This window comes from Anarrhichthys ocellatus, unplaced genomic scaffold (genome assembly GCF_004355925.1).
Source record: "Anarrhichthys ocellatus isolate YVR2014 unplaced genomic scaffold, GSC_Weel_1.0 scaffold54, whole genome shotgun sequence".
Classification (NCBI taxonomy): Eukaryota; Metazoa; Chordata; class Actinopteri; order Perciformes; family Anarhichadidae; genus Anarrhichthys; species Anarrhichthys ocellatus.
The window spans coordinates 56,290-71,599 of NW_022280084.1; the positions used below are offsets into that span (position 1 = coordinate 56,290).

At 43.0% G+C, this 15,310-nt stretch overlaps 1 protein-coding gene across 1 annotated transcript in view; it reads right to left on the reverse strand.

Annotated features, from left to right (window-relative positions):
* LOC116396194 (disco-interacting protein 2 homolog C) overlaps window positions 1-15,310 on the reverse strand; it is a 54,582-nt gene that overhangs the window by 24,080 nt on the left and 15,192 nt on the right. The window contains exons 4-11 of the mRNA XM_031870637.1: window positions 15,131-15,250; window positions 14,184-14,381; window positions 7,908-7,999; window positions 4,117-4,227; window positions 3,042-3,165; window positions 1,654-1,763; window positions 649-751; window positions 481-545 (exon numbers count right to left, since the gene is read on the reverse strand). Coding sequence (XP_031726497.1) covers window positions 481-545; window positions 649-751; window positions 1,654-1,763; window positions 3,042-3,165; window positions 4,117-4,227; window positions 7,908-7,999; window positions 14,184-14,381; window positions 15,131-15,250 — 923 coding nt within the window. The remainder of the gene's footprint in view (window positions 1-480; window positions 546-648; window positions 752-1,653; window positions 1,764-3,041; window positions 3,166-4,116; window positions 4,228-7,907; window positions 8,000-14,183; window positions 14,382-15,130; window positions 15,251-15,310) is intronic.

The following is a 15,310-nucleotide window of genomic DNA, read 5'->3' on the forward strand; positions in this document are numbered from 1 at the left end:
GAGGTGACGGAGTGTGAGCGGCGTTTCAACACAACTTAAAGTATGAAGTTAAAGTATAACGATATAATAACTTAGATAGAAACATGGACGGACAGAATACCTGGGACTCACAGTGCATAGCGGTCACTACAGTGATGCAGCTTTTCTAAAGGACCTTTCTTGTGTATGCGGTTCAGTTGCACATTAAACACATATTCCATCCATTGGTTTAATAAATACACATTTTTTTCTGTTAAAAACTCAAACATGTCTTCCTGAGTGGACATGAATAAGTTCAGAATCACCTAAAGAGGAATAAAAACACTTTCTGACTGAAGATGTCATCATTTGTGTTGAAGAGGAAAAGTTGTAAGAAGTTTGGATGACAAAATAAAAAGAAAAAGATTTTCTATGTTTCTAAAAACATAATCATCGACGGTTTAATTGAACTATTTAACATTCATTCATCACTTGAAATGGTTAAACGGTTGTTTTCCTTACAGTCAGGACGGCGTGCCACAGTCCCACGTCCTTCTTGAAGTCTAATACGTTCACTATGGTCTCAGCTGGAGGATGAGAGAGACACATTCAGGGACAAACAACGACACTAGTGTCTGTAAGGTGAAAGGAACTGAAGCGTAAGTGTGTGTGTGTGTGTGTGTGTGTTACCTTCTGTGTACGAGCAGGACTGTGTGAGTCCCTGGCAGTGTGTGAGCATGGCTATCCTCATCACCGTCACACCGAGGACGCTGCCGTCCTTACAGGTCTTATACTGGACACAGAGACTGAGACTGAAGACACGTATCTACCGTCTGAATGCATGTTTCGTTAGTTCTCTCCACAAGACGACAAACAAACAAATTCTAAAATGTAATACGAGGTATCGTAGAGCTCTGGGTGAACACCTACAGACACAATATCTCTTTCCTTCATTTCTGATTCAACGTGCGTGATGACGGGAGGAGCATCTCAACGCTGATAGGCTTACAACACACAGAATATCACGCTAGAGTTGAAATATTTGAGGCAAATTTCGAGTCATTCGCGACTTTGTATGTAATCTCGTCGCGCAAAAATCTTTTCTAGCTTATAAAACAATACAAGTACAAAATAAATCTTAGCTGTAAGTCAACAGCGCGACTGTAAACACACGACGTCATCGTGTTCAATGTTCAAAGAGTCGACGGTAATCGATGAGATTCTTTCCAAAGTAAGAGCTCGCTCATCTGAAAAGTCTGGCACATGTCTGACTAATGTCTACTGCAAAGACAAACAGAAGCTCATTATGGGCTGCTATTAACGTTATGAATCGTGCTGCGACATTAACACAGAAAACAGAAAAGAGCCACAGTAATTTCATCTGTCTCGTCCGTCTGAGACGAAGGAAGCCTCCGTTAAAATACGAACGGTCGATCGTTGTTCAATCATCCCTTTACTTTCATCATTATCCCGTCGGCCTTATTCAATCCCCGGTGCAATCAAGGACACATTTCACCTGCAACAACAGCTTCAAGGTGCGTCGGGAAAATTAAAATCAATCAGACGAAATGACACCTTTGACCATCGGCAAGGAGCAGAAACAGAGAAACATCCACTCAGAGAGACGCACAACCATTGACGTCCACTCACAAGAGAGTAGCGGGTGGATCTACCCGAGTGGACGCGCTGCGTTACCTCGATGTAGGCGGTGTCCTGGTTGGCGTCCTTGATGTGTGGGAACCAGTCTCGGGGAGGTTTGGAGAGGTGTTTGGACTCCGTGACGAACCACTGCACCTTGGGCCAGCCTGGACACACAGGGTCACAAAACAAACGTCCTCATGTCTCCAACGTCCATCAACATCCAGAGGTTGATCTGTTCCTTCCTGGTTCACCTGCTGAACCTCATTTAGACCTAAAGTCACATGAGCCAAAATCCAGTTTCATATTTCCAGAAAGACACGGGCGTCCTTCGGTAAAGATGGACTTTAAATCTACGAATGTCTCCTGAAGTCATTCAGCAGACAGAGGTGTGTTTGGTGCCGGCCGTGACTCCGTATCTTCAGGACGTCACTTAACCAGAGATGTTCTGCTGTATTTCTGTATTATTTGGCTCGTAGAGCGTCGACAGGTTTACCTTCTTCCTCATAAAGACTGAATCACCGTAACGAGGATGCGTTGCTCCGCGCTGAACACGAGTAAAATGCTGAGTGTACGTTAATAATGTCTGAATTAATGCTGCCAGAGACAGAAGAAACAATCAGCCATGTGAATGAGATGAGTTTAAAGCCTGCTGATCAATAAGAGGAGCACTCCCCCTTAATGACACACAGACACACACACACACACACACACACACACTCTGTGTGTGTGTGTGAAGCAGTAAATCTGGCGGCATCATGTTGCTATTTATACTTCCATTACTGAAAAGCAAACATTCGTTATTAATCAGTGGGATTCTCTCTCTCTCTGGTCGGTGCTAATGTCTCTCTATCCTCAATTCATCACGTGTCTCTTTCTCTCTTGTCGGCTGCTTCCTCATCGATCTCACAAACCCGCTTCACCGTCTCTCTCCCTCCCTCTCCCCCTCCCCCCCCCCCCCCCTCTCTCATCCATTACTCAGCCTCGCTGTCTGTTGCAATCAGTCTGTCTTCATCCCAGTGACAGACAGGAGGAGCTGACACCAGATATACTTTCACCTCTGACCACAGTGTGTTTGTCACATGTGCTTCCTGAAAGGATCGACAGTCTCCAGCCACACATCACGAGTAAAAACTGCCCGATTCGATAAAAAAACAACAGTAACTTCGCTGGAAACCCGTGTGAAACCATAAAACCATTACACGCATCATACGAAACATCACACGTGCATCAAATAATTCCAGGTTTCCAAAGGAATTTTAGCAGGAAAAGGGAGCTGATCCTGGGAAGAATGTGCACTAAAACTGGACTCTTGATTCTTGATATTTAACACTAATGCATATAGAGTTGGTGGTTCTTACCGGTATGTGCACAGGTGTGGTGATAGGCTGTGTGTGTGTGTGTGTGTGTGTGTGTGTGTGTGTGTGTGTGTGTGTGAGAGAGACCTTTGAACTGTGGGATCTCTCCGGTGGGGCTCTTGGGTAACCCTTTATGGCAGGCGTCGCTGGTCAGAGCCACCGTCACTCCACAGCTCCCCAACAGAAACCCGATCTGCTGACTGCCGGCGTCCTGGACGGAGACAGAGACGTGAAATGTGATTAATCATCTCAACTGGATTCTGATCAATCAATAAGTGCTGCTTGGTCCTCTCCACACAGCTGTAAAGAGAGAGGTGGGTTAGTTTGGTTTTGTTAAAGATAATGTTCTTGTTGTAATTTAAAGAACAAACCTGTGGACATAAAAACAAGTCGAAACCTTTGGATGAAGCGTTTTTGGTAGCGTACACTCTTAAAATCTGAAAACAGGGCTGGCAACCAGGCATCAGCTTTTGGTTGCCGAAACAGAAAATACGGTTGCCATTTTTTATCCACCACAGATGCCTGTATGCACACAAGTGGAGTATAACCGGAATATTTTGTGGGGGAAACACTTTGTAAGAACGCTTTAATGTCAACAGCAGATAATGCATGAGGTGGCCTTTTGTTGGTGGAAGAAAACGGTGGAGCAACAACTACTTTGGACAAACCAGAAACATTGAAAAGAAATTCCCAAAGCCACACTGCGACCTCCACTGACACACGCACACGCACACACACACACACACACACACACACACACACACACACACACAGCTGTGTGATGGCCAAACCAAACTATGACTCAAACAACAACAGCAGAGACGTTTCTTCAGAGACATTTGGGTCTGATTACACCTCAGCAGAGCTCAGAGTGTCCCCTGCGCTGCACCATGACTCACCACTGATGACTCATGTCTTTAGTAGAGTGATGCGTGAACAAACCCCTCTGTGTTAACTTTCAGCACATAGAGAGGAATGAACGAGTAAAGTTTGGTGTATGCAAGAGCTGCTGAAGTGGAGACCTTTAGTTACATTACAGACATTCAGAAGACTCTCTGTTACTGTTGATTAGATACCAACGACTGATCCGTTCAAACGCTCGTTGACACATACGACTACATTCCTCATCACTCGGTTGACGTTGTGCACCGTGACCGCTTACCTTCCTGGACAGCGGTACTTCTATCGGCACGGGGACGACTTCGGCCAGCAGGCAGCCGTAGAACGCCGTCATGAAGGCAGCGGGGTCGTTGTTTGGGAAGACCAGCGCCACCTACAGGTCAGAGGGAGACAGGGGAGACCACGCCGAGTCAGCATGTGGTCGTTACCGTCGCTGCACAGGAAGCAGTCGGCTGTATCGCTGCTTTTTAAGCATGAAACTGTATTTTAAATGTACAGATGTGTGACGGAGGAAACGTTTGTTCAGGCTTTTGATTCTCATGGTGTCCCGTCTGTAACCAACATGGATTTAGTTGTTCACTGTAAATCTTTCAGAGGGCATCTGGTCAATGTCTTCTCGCCTCATATCTTCCCTTTTTCTATGTAATTGTTTTCTACCTAGTGAGTCCACCTACAGAACCATAAATACACATTTATATGTGCCGCTCCCTCTCCTCTGTTTATCCTCCTCTCTGTCCCGTTAAACTGATGAAACTCTTACACAACAGCAGCAAACACGACAACAAACCTCCGGATGTAAAGAAAAGACAAAAAAGACAATTTACTGTAAAGTCAGCAAAAGTAGTCAGGAAAAAAGGGGGTGCAACATTTAATAAACATCTTTAACATTATCATTTATTGTATATGTATTTCTAAACATTACCACTGTATCTTATCCTACATGCTTATTGTTTTTATGCACAGGAAGCGTTTCCTGCAGCAGGTCCAATAATGCAGCACTTTGTATCCCCGTAGACGCTTTTACAGCTGAAATATTCAAACATGTACGTGAACATGTTTACAACTATAGTGTGGTTCTGATCCATCCGTCCAGACGAGTTATCACACTTCAAACATTGAATAAAAACAGTTACCAGCATCTAAACGTTTGGTTGTCAGAATCAATATTCGGACAGCAACAGGATCACAAGCGTTTCAGAGCAACAGGTGTTTCAGTTTCACTAGTGAGCGTGTTAACTGGTGACTTTCAGCCGAATGCAGGAGGGTCTATAGCCCAGAATCAAACTAACTGAAGAGGGAAAAGTGGAAAACATTCAACACTCAAAGATCAGATTTATTTGACGTTTTCAACCAAAAACATTCTCACATTAAATAAACTTTTGTAAAGTTGATCATGTTCTGTTTTTGTTGACATTATCGTGAGTGGATTCAGCTCTGTGGTCGTTTTTTGTTGGCAGTAACAGAACTGCTCGTTCTGTACATGTCTCTTCATTCCCCCTCGTTGGTGAATCACATCCACCACATGGAAGGTCATCTGAGACGCAGGTTTCTATCTGCCATCTTTCAACCGCCGCGACTCGAACAAAACCACCAGCATCCAACATGTTTCCACAACGTCGTCACTCACAGCAGAGCCTTCATCTCCTGCTCCGCCATGTTGGATCCAGTTTGGCTCCAGTTGCACATTGTGATGATAAGGGTGAACCCCGGCTTAAGTGCTGTTTAATAGCTTCCATGTACAGTAGTGTGTGTGTGTGTGTGTGTGTGTATGAAGCTATAAGCTAAGTGCACCTGAGCGAATGCAAGCGGTGTAATGGTGCTTTAACTGAACTAATGTTGACATGAGCAGCTCTCATTGGAGCCGTTCAGGTTTCATCAGTAGATGATACCAGAGAGAGCCGAATGCTGCAGACATTTAACGACGTCATGATGTATAAACTCTCCACAAAGGGACAGACTGCTGTCGTGGTTTTAGTTTTTTTTTGTTAAATTGATTTTTACCTGTTTTGACCATAAAATGTATGTTTTTCTTGTGGAGCGTTGACAGTAGTTACAAAAGTAACCCTAGCGCTATGATCTTTAGCAAAGCCTACACTTTAATACTGACTGGGGTCTGCCGCTTTAATGTACTGTTGTAAGACTTTTTACTTCTCTGACACATTACAGCAGACTTCTCCCCGTCACCCGTGATACCTTTTATGAATCACTGTGATCAGTATTTTCTATAATGTCCAATATTGTCATGACTGACGAGTACAATGAGCGGACGATAACTTATGCCATTTAAATTGTTGTATGGAGGCCAAACTGCATTCTTCTGGAGGTATATTTTATTAAATGTTTGTCTAATATGTTCCAACAGTTATTTTTGTATGCATTTTTTTAGAATACAATATTTGTATTCAATATAACACAAATGCATGAATAGAGTTATACCTCAAAATAACCAGATAGCAATCTTCTCTAATGGTTTATAATTGTTTTCATGGATTACGTAGAGTTGGAGAAATGTAATATTTCCTGCTTTTGGAACATGATCATGAGCCCCGTATGTATTTCATTAAAACCAATAAAGAATATTCTACTTGACATAAAAATGAAAACAAACCTGCAATAATCTGCCTGAACTTCAAACATATCTCGGTTCTGAGAGTCACATCACATCCACAAACCTCCCCGCGCTCATTTCCCGAAACAGTTTTTCCACATAAAACGACGACCTAACTCGTAAAATAACAGTTTCTGTCATTTCTTAGTGTAATTAAATCTCCTCAGACCTCTAAACACCGTCATCCTGTGAGGTGTGACAAACCCCGTCAAAACAAAACGACAACACTGTAATTTCTCTTCATGCAACTTATTATAAAACTTCAGTAAAACTGTGAAAAACACCAGTTTGTACAGTGATTAAAACACACACCCTTCCGGCTGAGATGCATAAAAACAAATACCCACACACTCTGGCATCGTGCCAGTGTTGACTTAGTCTCCAGCCGAGCGGGAAATGGAGCTTGAAATAAAGATGAAAGAGAGACGAGACACTTGTGGGACTATTACTGAACCTTTTTTCCACTTCAGTGCGATCGTCTGTTCACGTGTTGAGGCGTGTGGTTAAAGAAGCTCTGAGTGTGAAGTGATGATTGTAATGACAATGAAAGGAGGAAAGGACGACACACGTGTCCATTTTTAAAACATTGTGTGTCGGGCCGTCGCATCTTATTTTGGCAGGTACCCAAAAATCTTGAGAGGTGATTTATTTCAGATAATCTTTGATGTTTTAATACTGAAGGAAACCAAAGTGATAGAAAGTCTGATGTCGCCAACTCAAATGAACAAACAGGACCTGTGACCTCCAGTGGTATCGAGCCCTGCAGACTGCCACGATGAGGAAAGGAACTGATGCTGGAACATAAACGTTTGAATAGTTGACGCATCTCATTCAAACCGCTTTCTACCGAAGACATCCGTACTTGTGTAAACTGTAAACACGTGGGTCTGTGGATGATCCAGAATAAACGCCTGAAGCAGGAGCGTCACGAATAAACGACGCGTAAGATGTGAATGACTTGCCGGCGGATAACATATGTCTAGGGCTTTTATTGTGAGAGGTAAGAGCCTTTGTCAAGGTTGTAATAAAGTTTTCCGTCTTGATTCGGACTAAAGAGCCTCTGTGTAGTTGTTTCATAGATATAGATGCACCTCAACCCACATCAAGTGATTTCTTGTGTTATCTGTTGTGTGAAAGTTCAGAAAATTCAAGCTTTTTCACATTTTTTGAGGCTGTATGTTATTAAAGGAAAAGTATTATCAGCTAAATGTAGTAAAAGTATTAAAGGTTTGCACATGTTTTGTGTAAGTAAGTTATATATGTTTTATTTCTTTATATACTTTGTTCTATTTTAATGTTTTTCTCTACTCTGATTTTAAATATTTGAATATATAACTAATACATCCAACTATAGATATGGAATTCACTCTATTGTGATACTCAGAATACTGGAATATGAGTGTGCATGTAAACAGAGTCAGTCTTTGTTTAGTTTTTCCTCTTACCCGGTCTCCAGGTCTGACGAGCGGTTCCTGTTTGCTTCCCAGTTTGTGCAGCAGGTTGAAGGCCAGCTTCACACTCCTGGACCAGAGTTTCCCTGAAGGCAGATTGTGTGAATCATTATTGTGAAAGCACAGAGAGCACAGAGGGAGGCAGCAGAAACTAACCACAGCTTCTCTCCCGCGGACGGGTTAGAAATTACGTCTCTGTTGGACTTAACGACCGCACGGTTGGAACAAAGGATGACATCAAGAGTCCCCCATATGCAAGACATTACGCTGGAAGACACGGCTGCACCTCGCGGGGTGGACGGGTACGGAGACGATCACACAGATTTCATAACCAAACCTTGGCTGTGGAGTAAGTGGATCCATGTACAGCGATACTTTACACACACGGAGACGCAACCACAGCACATCAGAGGGAGTCACAGAGGCCACATCAGTGCATCATTACAGCCAGAAACGGCTTCCTGGTATCTGGACCGATGTCTTCAGTTTTAATTTCAGTGCTCACGCTACTTCAGGCAACATGAACAACATGAACCCGTTACCTCCTTTCAAACAGAAGGAATTATTGTTGCGTTTTTAACTGCTGCTTTATATATAAATATATATAATATTATCTAATCTCTGCGATCAGTTTCATTTTCCCCACCAGGCGTATAGTTGGCTCTGTTCATTAATGCAGTAACTCACAACAATAGAATCAATCACCCCCCCCCCTAACTCAGACTGGCAGACGCAGATATTACGCATGAGCAATCCGCTGTGAATTCCTCTTTGTTTTTCACGCTAAATGAGGTTTTTCTGACGTTTGTCAGAGCTCCTGGATCCCTGGAGGAGAATGAGTTCAGACGGTTAGCAGAGAAAAACAACACAAGCGGCAAAGAGAGGCCGAGCAGCACGGACTCAGCTACAGACGGTCTACAGGTTGAACAAAGTGTCATTTAAAGGAATTAATTCAGGATAATGGTCCACAAAAACTAAACAATCGTGTCTTCCAGGAGCATAAAGTGGATGTTTTACCATTTAGACTTCATTAGAGAGCTCAGAAGGTAATAACAGCCTGACATCTGCCCGGCAACTGCTTACAGGCTTTTGATTGATCGCAGGAGAAATCCTCGCTGATAGACGTGATGACTGTTGAGACCGATCAAAATGATCAAATGAGTCGGTCACTCATCATCTTAAACTGTAGAGCAGATCTACCGTTTCCTTCAAGGATCTGTGCCTGTTGATTTGGTCGTGAAGAGGTTCATCTGTAAAGTTTGGAGGATGTAAGTTAAGCTTAATTAAAGCAGTATTCATGTATTCATTTTTGAGAGTCAAGAAGAATCTGCTGGTCCTCCAGGTTTACGAGTGCATCATGTGACTGGACGAGCTCTTCTTAAACTACAGGAAACAGTTTATAGTTCAAATGTTTTGAACTCTAAACATCAGAACTTGATGTTTTTATCCGCTGTGATTTATCTTGCGACCCCTTTGGACGGGTAACGTGTGAACCACTGCGCTGCAGTAATCATGTAACAGCAGGTGTGACACTGATGAGCATCAGGATGTTTAAAACAACAACATTCAATTGAACTGATATCCATTTATGTGCTGCATGTGTGGAAGCTACTGCAGTGACCGTGAATCCGTTTTGGGATGAGGATGCCCACTTCATCAGTAATAGTGGGAGAACCCTGGAGGTGAGAACCAGCCATCCTCCACACGTTCAACAATCAGAGGAGAGGATTCCTGCTAGACTGTCAGAGAGCATCTCTCCCGCTGAAGAGTCCCAAATCACAGAGCTGCAGATGTAATCAGAGGGTTTCTGTTTTCTTGTTATTTTTAGGATGACATTACTCAACCGACCCATGAGAGGCTCATCCAGCGGCTTTTTATTCCCCGAGACCGAGGCGAGGAGCAGGAAATGGCCCAATCATCTGGTTTGATTTAATTGAAAAGGGCGCTTTTGTTCTGAAATGAGATGTTCGCTGTTTGAGAGCAGCAGCATCTCTCAGGAAATGACTCCAAGAACAGAACGGCTTCCTGCAGGTCTCACACTGAGCCGCGGTTCGACAAAAGGATCTCTGCACTCAGACAATATCTCAGACATGTTATGTGAAGGATTTCAACTGATGCTTTGTTTTTCTTTCAACATGAATGTAGAGCATTTTTACAAATGGGCTGCGGCCTTTTGCTGCATACCTCTCTGGTGGCGGAAGTGACCTGTCAGTCACTGTGTAGCCCCGCCCTAAAGCATCCCCTGCTTCATGGTCTGTTTGACTCTAAATGGACCATAATGTACTAAATGAACATCATGCTGTAGTGAAGAAGACTTGAAACTAGAGATTGAGACCATAAACTCATGTTTACAATGTTTACTGAGGTAATAAATCAAGAGAGAAGTAGAGTCATTTTCTCATAGACTTCTATACAACCAGAGGAGTCGCCCCCTGGTGGACACTAGAGAGAATGCAGCTTTAACACATGAAGTGGAGCATTGCGACTCTTATATGATGTCAAATATCCGGTATATTGACAATAGTTTGTAAGTAAAGCCGATCCTGGAAAGTTTATAGAGGGTGACGGAGGTCTTTCCAAGTTGAAAACAGGATTTGTAGTTTATAGAAAACACAAGAAAGCACACAAGAGACAATCAAAGAAAGAGATCAAAACCCAACACGCAGAACTTGAAAGCTTCATGCTGCGTATGGAAATCAGAGCGTCTCTATCGATTACGTGATCTGTTCCCACTGCGTATGGAAATCAGAGCGTCTCTATCGATTACGTGATCTGTTCCCACGTGGATCAAAGCTCCCCGAGACGCTCGCCTGAAAGCTTCTTTTTTTTCCCGAAACACTTTCTCTCCTGCAAATTACGGTTGTGCGGTTGTCTGCAGTGCAGCGTGTCGAGGGTTGAGTTTAAGGACAGCGGGAGAATTAGGTATCATGAATTCTCTCTGTTCTCCGGAGGACGACTCGACAGGAAGAAAACAAAACAAGTTTGTCCTTGTCGGCCCGACATCAAAGGAAAAAGACACCGCAGGAATCAAAGATAAAGGAAGATCGAGATTTAGATTCAGCACTGCACACACACACACACACACACACACACACACGCTGTCTCACCATGTCGTTGTGTCTCTGGTGACGGACTCCGGCTGAAGACATTTCACAGTCTGGTGAGCTCACATCGCCTCATCATCAGCTGCAAGCTCACTCAAAACACACACACACACACACACACACACACACACACACACTACGCCTGTTGGAAGAGCTAGCTTTAGGGACAAAGCTGAGTTTGAGTGTGTGTGTGTGTGTTCATGTGTGGTACAAACAGAGGTTGGGGAAGTACTGTACTTCAGATACGACACTAGTTTTATGTAATTTTCTGCGTTTCAGAAGGAACTCTTGTACTTTTTTTCTTCACACAGCTACAAGCTACAATTACATTTAATTTTCACACGTTTCAGTAATGAAAACTAATTTATTCACATTCATCTTTATATCGACGATCCTTTGTGAAAAGGTGAAGCGGCCACCGTTTCTGATTTGCATGTAAACTGTTTTAAAGAAACTTTAAATTCAACATGAGATAAGTAGTTCTTCTTCTTCTTCTTCTTCTTCAACATCAAAATCTTAAAAACTGTCACAGAAAACAACAAATTAAGAACTCTACTCCTCTTGTGTGAAATAATTACTGCCTCACGGTCACGGTGCGGTTCACATCCACGTCCGTCCAAAATATCTCCACTTCATCATTTTATACTATCAGACCTTTGTGTGAACTTGTCATAATTAGCATATCAATTGTTGAGTTATGGCCAAAAAATGTGTTTTGTGAGGTCACAGTGACTTCTGACCACCTTGGACGTTCACTCAAAGCGTTTCTGAGAAATCACGAGATCGACTCCTCAAAACCTCCACAGCTCAACCGATCAACGTATCCTCAAACAACGGGGAGTAAGATGTACGTTTTCCTAATTTTTTGTGACTTTTCCTACAAAAGTCCAGAAACTCTGTCTGTCAATTTCCGCTCGTACTACTACGGTATTTTCAAAATAAACTTCTGTCTTCAAAGAAAACAACTTAGTTAGGTTTAGGCAACAAAACGACTTAGTAGGTTTAAGAAAATATCGTGTTTGGGTTAAAAAAACTACAGAAATGCTGTTACATAAGTACGGAAGTTACGTGACAAATAACTCAAGTAAATACTTTTACTTTGAAGTATTTTTCGTTTAATTTAAAAGATGCGACTACGTCTTTAAACCCCGAATCTGAGAATGTGAGTTCATGTGGGTTAATACGTGTTCACTGTGCCTGTGTGTGTGTGTGTGTGTGTGTGTTGTTTGGTGTCACTTCATTCTCTCCGCTGTGCAGCGAGGAGGTCCGACTCTAAAGGACCTGAGAGAAGAAAGCTCGGCTCACTGCGGCTTAATCTCTCGCCACCCTCCGGACCCGAAGCCATTTCCTCCGCCGCCGTTTGGGGAGATGAATAAGTCGGATCGGCAGCTGCTGAACTAAAGAATTTGTTTATAGACTTAAACCGTGAAGCATGGGGGGTTTTAGGACATGAGGAGACTGAAACCTACGTATTTCTTATTACTTTTCACCAGCTGAGTGTTTGCTTTCTCCACATTTACTTTGTTTTCTGTGCTCCGTGTCGTTCCTTCTGCTGTAGGAATTTAAGTTCAGTGTCAGATTTCACCTGCTGATAGCAGACACCACAGCACCAGATGTCTGTGTCTTTAACAATATAAAGAACCACGATTGTTGTGTTGTGTTTTACATTTGCTCGCAGCAGAAGGTTTGTAAATGGATTTGTTAGAGCACCAGATTCGTCTGATGTTCCTGAAAAAGTAAAACATGACTTCCCTTTCTTGAACTGTTTTTATTTATGTTCTTCAGTGGCGTCAGAAACTTGGTCCACTTGGTTCCTCATAACCGAGCCCCGACCCTGGCGCCCCGAGTCGGGCTGGGTTGAAATTACATCCGGCCTAATCTGGTCGGGTCCGGGACCCCAAATCTCCCAAAGTGTGCGTCTCTTTACTACCTGTGAGGTGCAGCAGAAAACGATAAATATTACTACATTCTGTATCAGGTGTCATTACCCTCGGATCTGAAATGAGTTCAGAGATTAAACAAACCGCTCCAAACACAAAAGCTTCTGAAGATATTGTCCACGTTATTGTAGTCAAAAATCTGGACATTTGGGATTAAAAAACCAAACAAACTTTCCCTCCTCCTTCAGCAGAGCAGCTTCTTGAAAGCGTCTACTTCACACGTTGCTAATGTGTTTAGCGCTCTGTCTGGCTGCCATTAGCGGAGTTATGCTCACACAGCGGGTGTTACACATTGTTTGGTGCTTCAGTTAATCAGCCACCGTATGTGCCGGAAACAAAACAATTTTGGAGAAGAAGCCCCGCTGTGTTCATCTACCACTACGATGACTGATCTGAGGTCAGGTGGGCTCTCAGAGATGCATGTTTACGTGTGAAAGAAATCATTTTTCATGATGTGGAAGCATTTATTACTGGTTTTCAAAATGTTGGTCATGGATCCCAATGAGCAGATACAATTCACTCACGTTATTACTTAAAGCCGTTATTGGTCAGATTTGTCATCTTGTTTACTTAATAGTTTAAAGGTTTTCTGATCAGAGAATTCCTCATTTCAATCAAAATTTTGGCAATTCTATTCAGAAAACGTTCTTGACCGGCTGCTGGTGTTTAAGCATCGAAAAAATACTACTTCAGTTGCCACTGGAATCCCAAAATGTGGCATTATGTAGTATGATCAGAGTCAGGGAGTTCACAATGTTAAACTATAATTCGTGCTTTGCGGTTCTTTGCCTCTGTAGTCCAACATGTCATCACTTTCATCATTTTATCTTTTTAGATATTTGTGTGAAATTGTCATAATTAGCAAACAAATTCTTGAGAAGAAAATCGTTTTCTGTGAGTTCATAGTGACCGTAAACCACCAAAATCCAATCAGCTCATCCTTGAGTTGAGTTGAGTTTGTGCCAAATTTGAAGAGAAATTCCCTCCAGAGAAATCTCATTTAGGTGAAGGAACCGGACAGACGGAGAACCCGTAAACAATGATGCCTCTGGCCACAACTTTCGACGGCACGGAGACATAAAAAGGGAACCGCAAAGTAACTTATGTCACAAGAAAAGCCCAAAGCCGGAGAAGACAAATGAAGGCGTTTATATAAGTGTTTTGTCTTCTTTCCGATAAAGTGTCTCCCCCCCGACTCGATCAGAGAGAAGCGAGGCTTTAATTACCGTAGGTGAGCACGTAGAGCGGCTTGCCGTTGGTGTCCATGGTGGTGAGGCAGGGGGCCTTCGGAGAGATGGTGCCCCACCTCTGCAGGGCCGCCTCCAGAGACGGGGGCCAGTTGGTCACCACGCCCAGCTGCTCGCCCCGCGAGGCCACCATCTGAGCTCCCTCCGCCTTGGGCTGGTTGGGGTCTGGCTGCTGGACTGGAGGAGGACGACAGAAAAACAGAGTGAGAGGCTCGAAATGTTTACCGGCTTCACTTTCGCTGTCGATACAACAACCAGAAGCAGCAGCATGATTATCATCAGCCTTCCACCCTAACCTACACCCAGCGGTGCAAAGTAACTAAGTACATTAACTCAAGTACTGTACTTAAGAGGTACTTGTACTCTACTTGTGTTTCCATGTTGTGATACTTTATACTTCATCTACTTCACTACATTTCAAGGGCAAATGTACTTTTTACTCCACTACTTGTATTTGACAACTTAAGATACTTTGTAGATACAGATTAATAATACAAAATTAAATATATATTACAGGTTTAGATTAAATTTAATTGACCCCCAGCGAGATATTCACAAGCTACCTGGCAGTATAAAGTAGTTCAAATAAGCCCCATGTGATGAAAGCATTAATGCATCAATAATTCTAATCCAGTAACATAATATATCTGAAACGGGCCATTCGGCATTATGAGCACTTTTATTTTTGGTACTTTTAAGTATATTTTGATGCCAATACTTTTGTACTTTTGGCTTGAACATGTGACTTTTACTTTAACGTAGTATTTCTAAACTGTATTATTGCGTGAGTATTTCTTCCACCCCTGCCTGCAGCAGCCCAACAATCAATAATTGATCACCAACAGAACCAGGTTATACAGTATGAGACGGTGCTTCAGACCTCGTGTGGAACACTGTTATCTAAATAAAGGGTGTGAAGCTGTTACCTTCCAGAAGCTCCTCAAAGTCGTCGACAAAAAACTCCCTCAGCGGTGGCCGTTTGGGTCTCTTCAGAGTGTTGACGAGTTGCTGTATTTTGGCTGAAACTCTGCTGCTGACTGGAACACCTGCACATGGCGAACACACACACACACACACACACACACACACACACACACACACACACA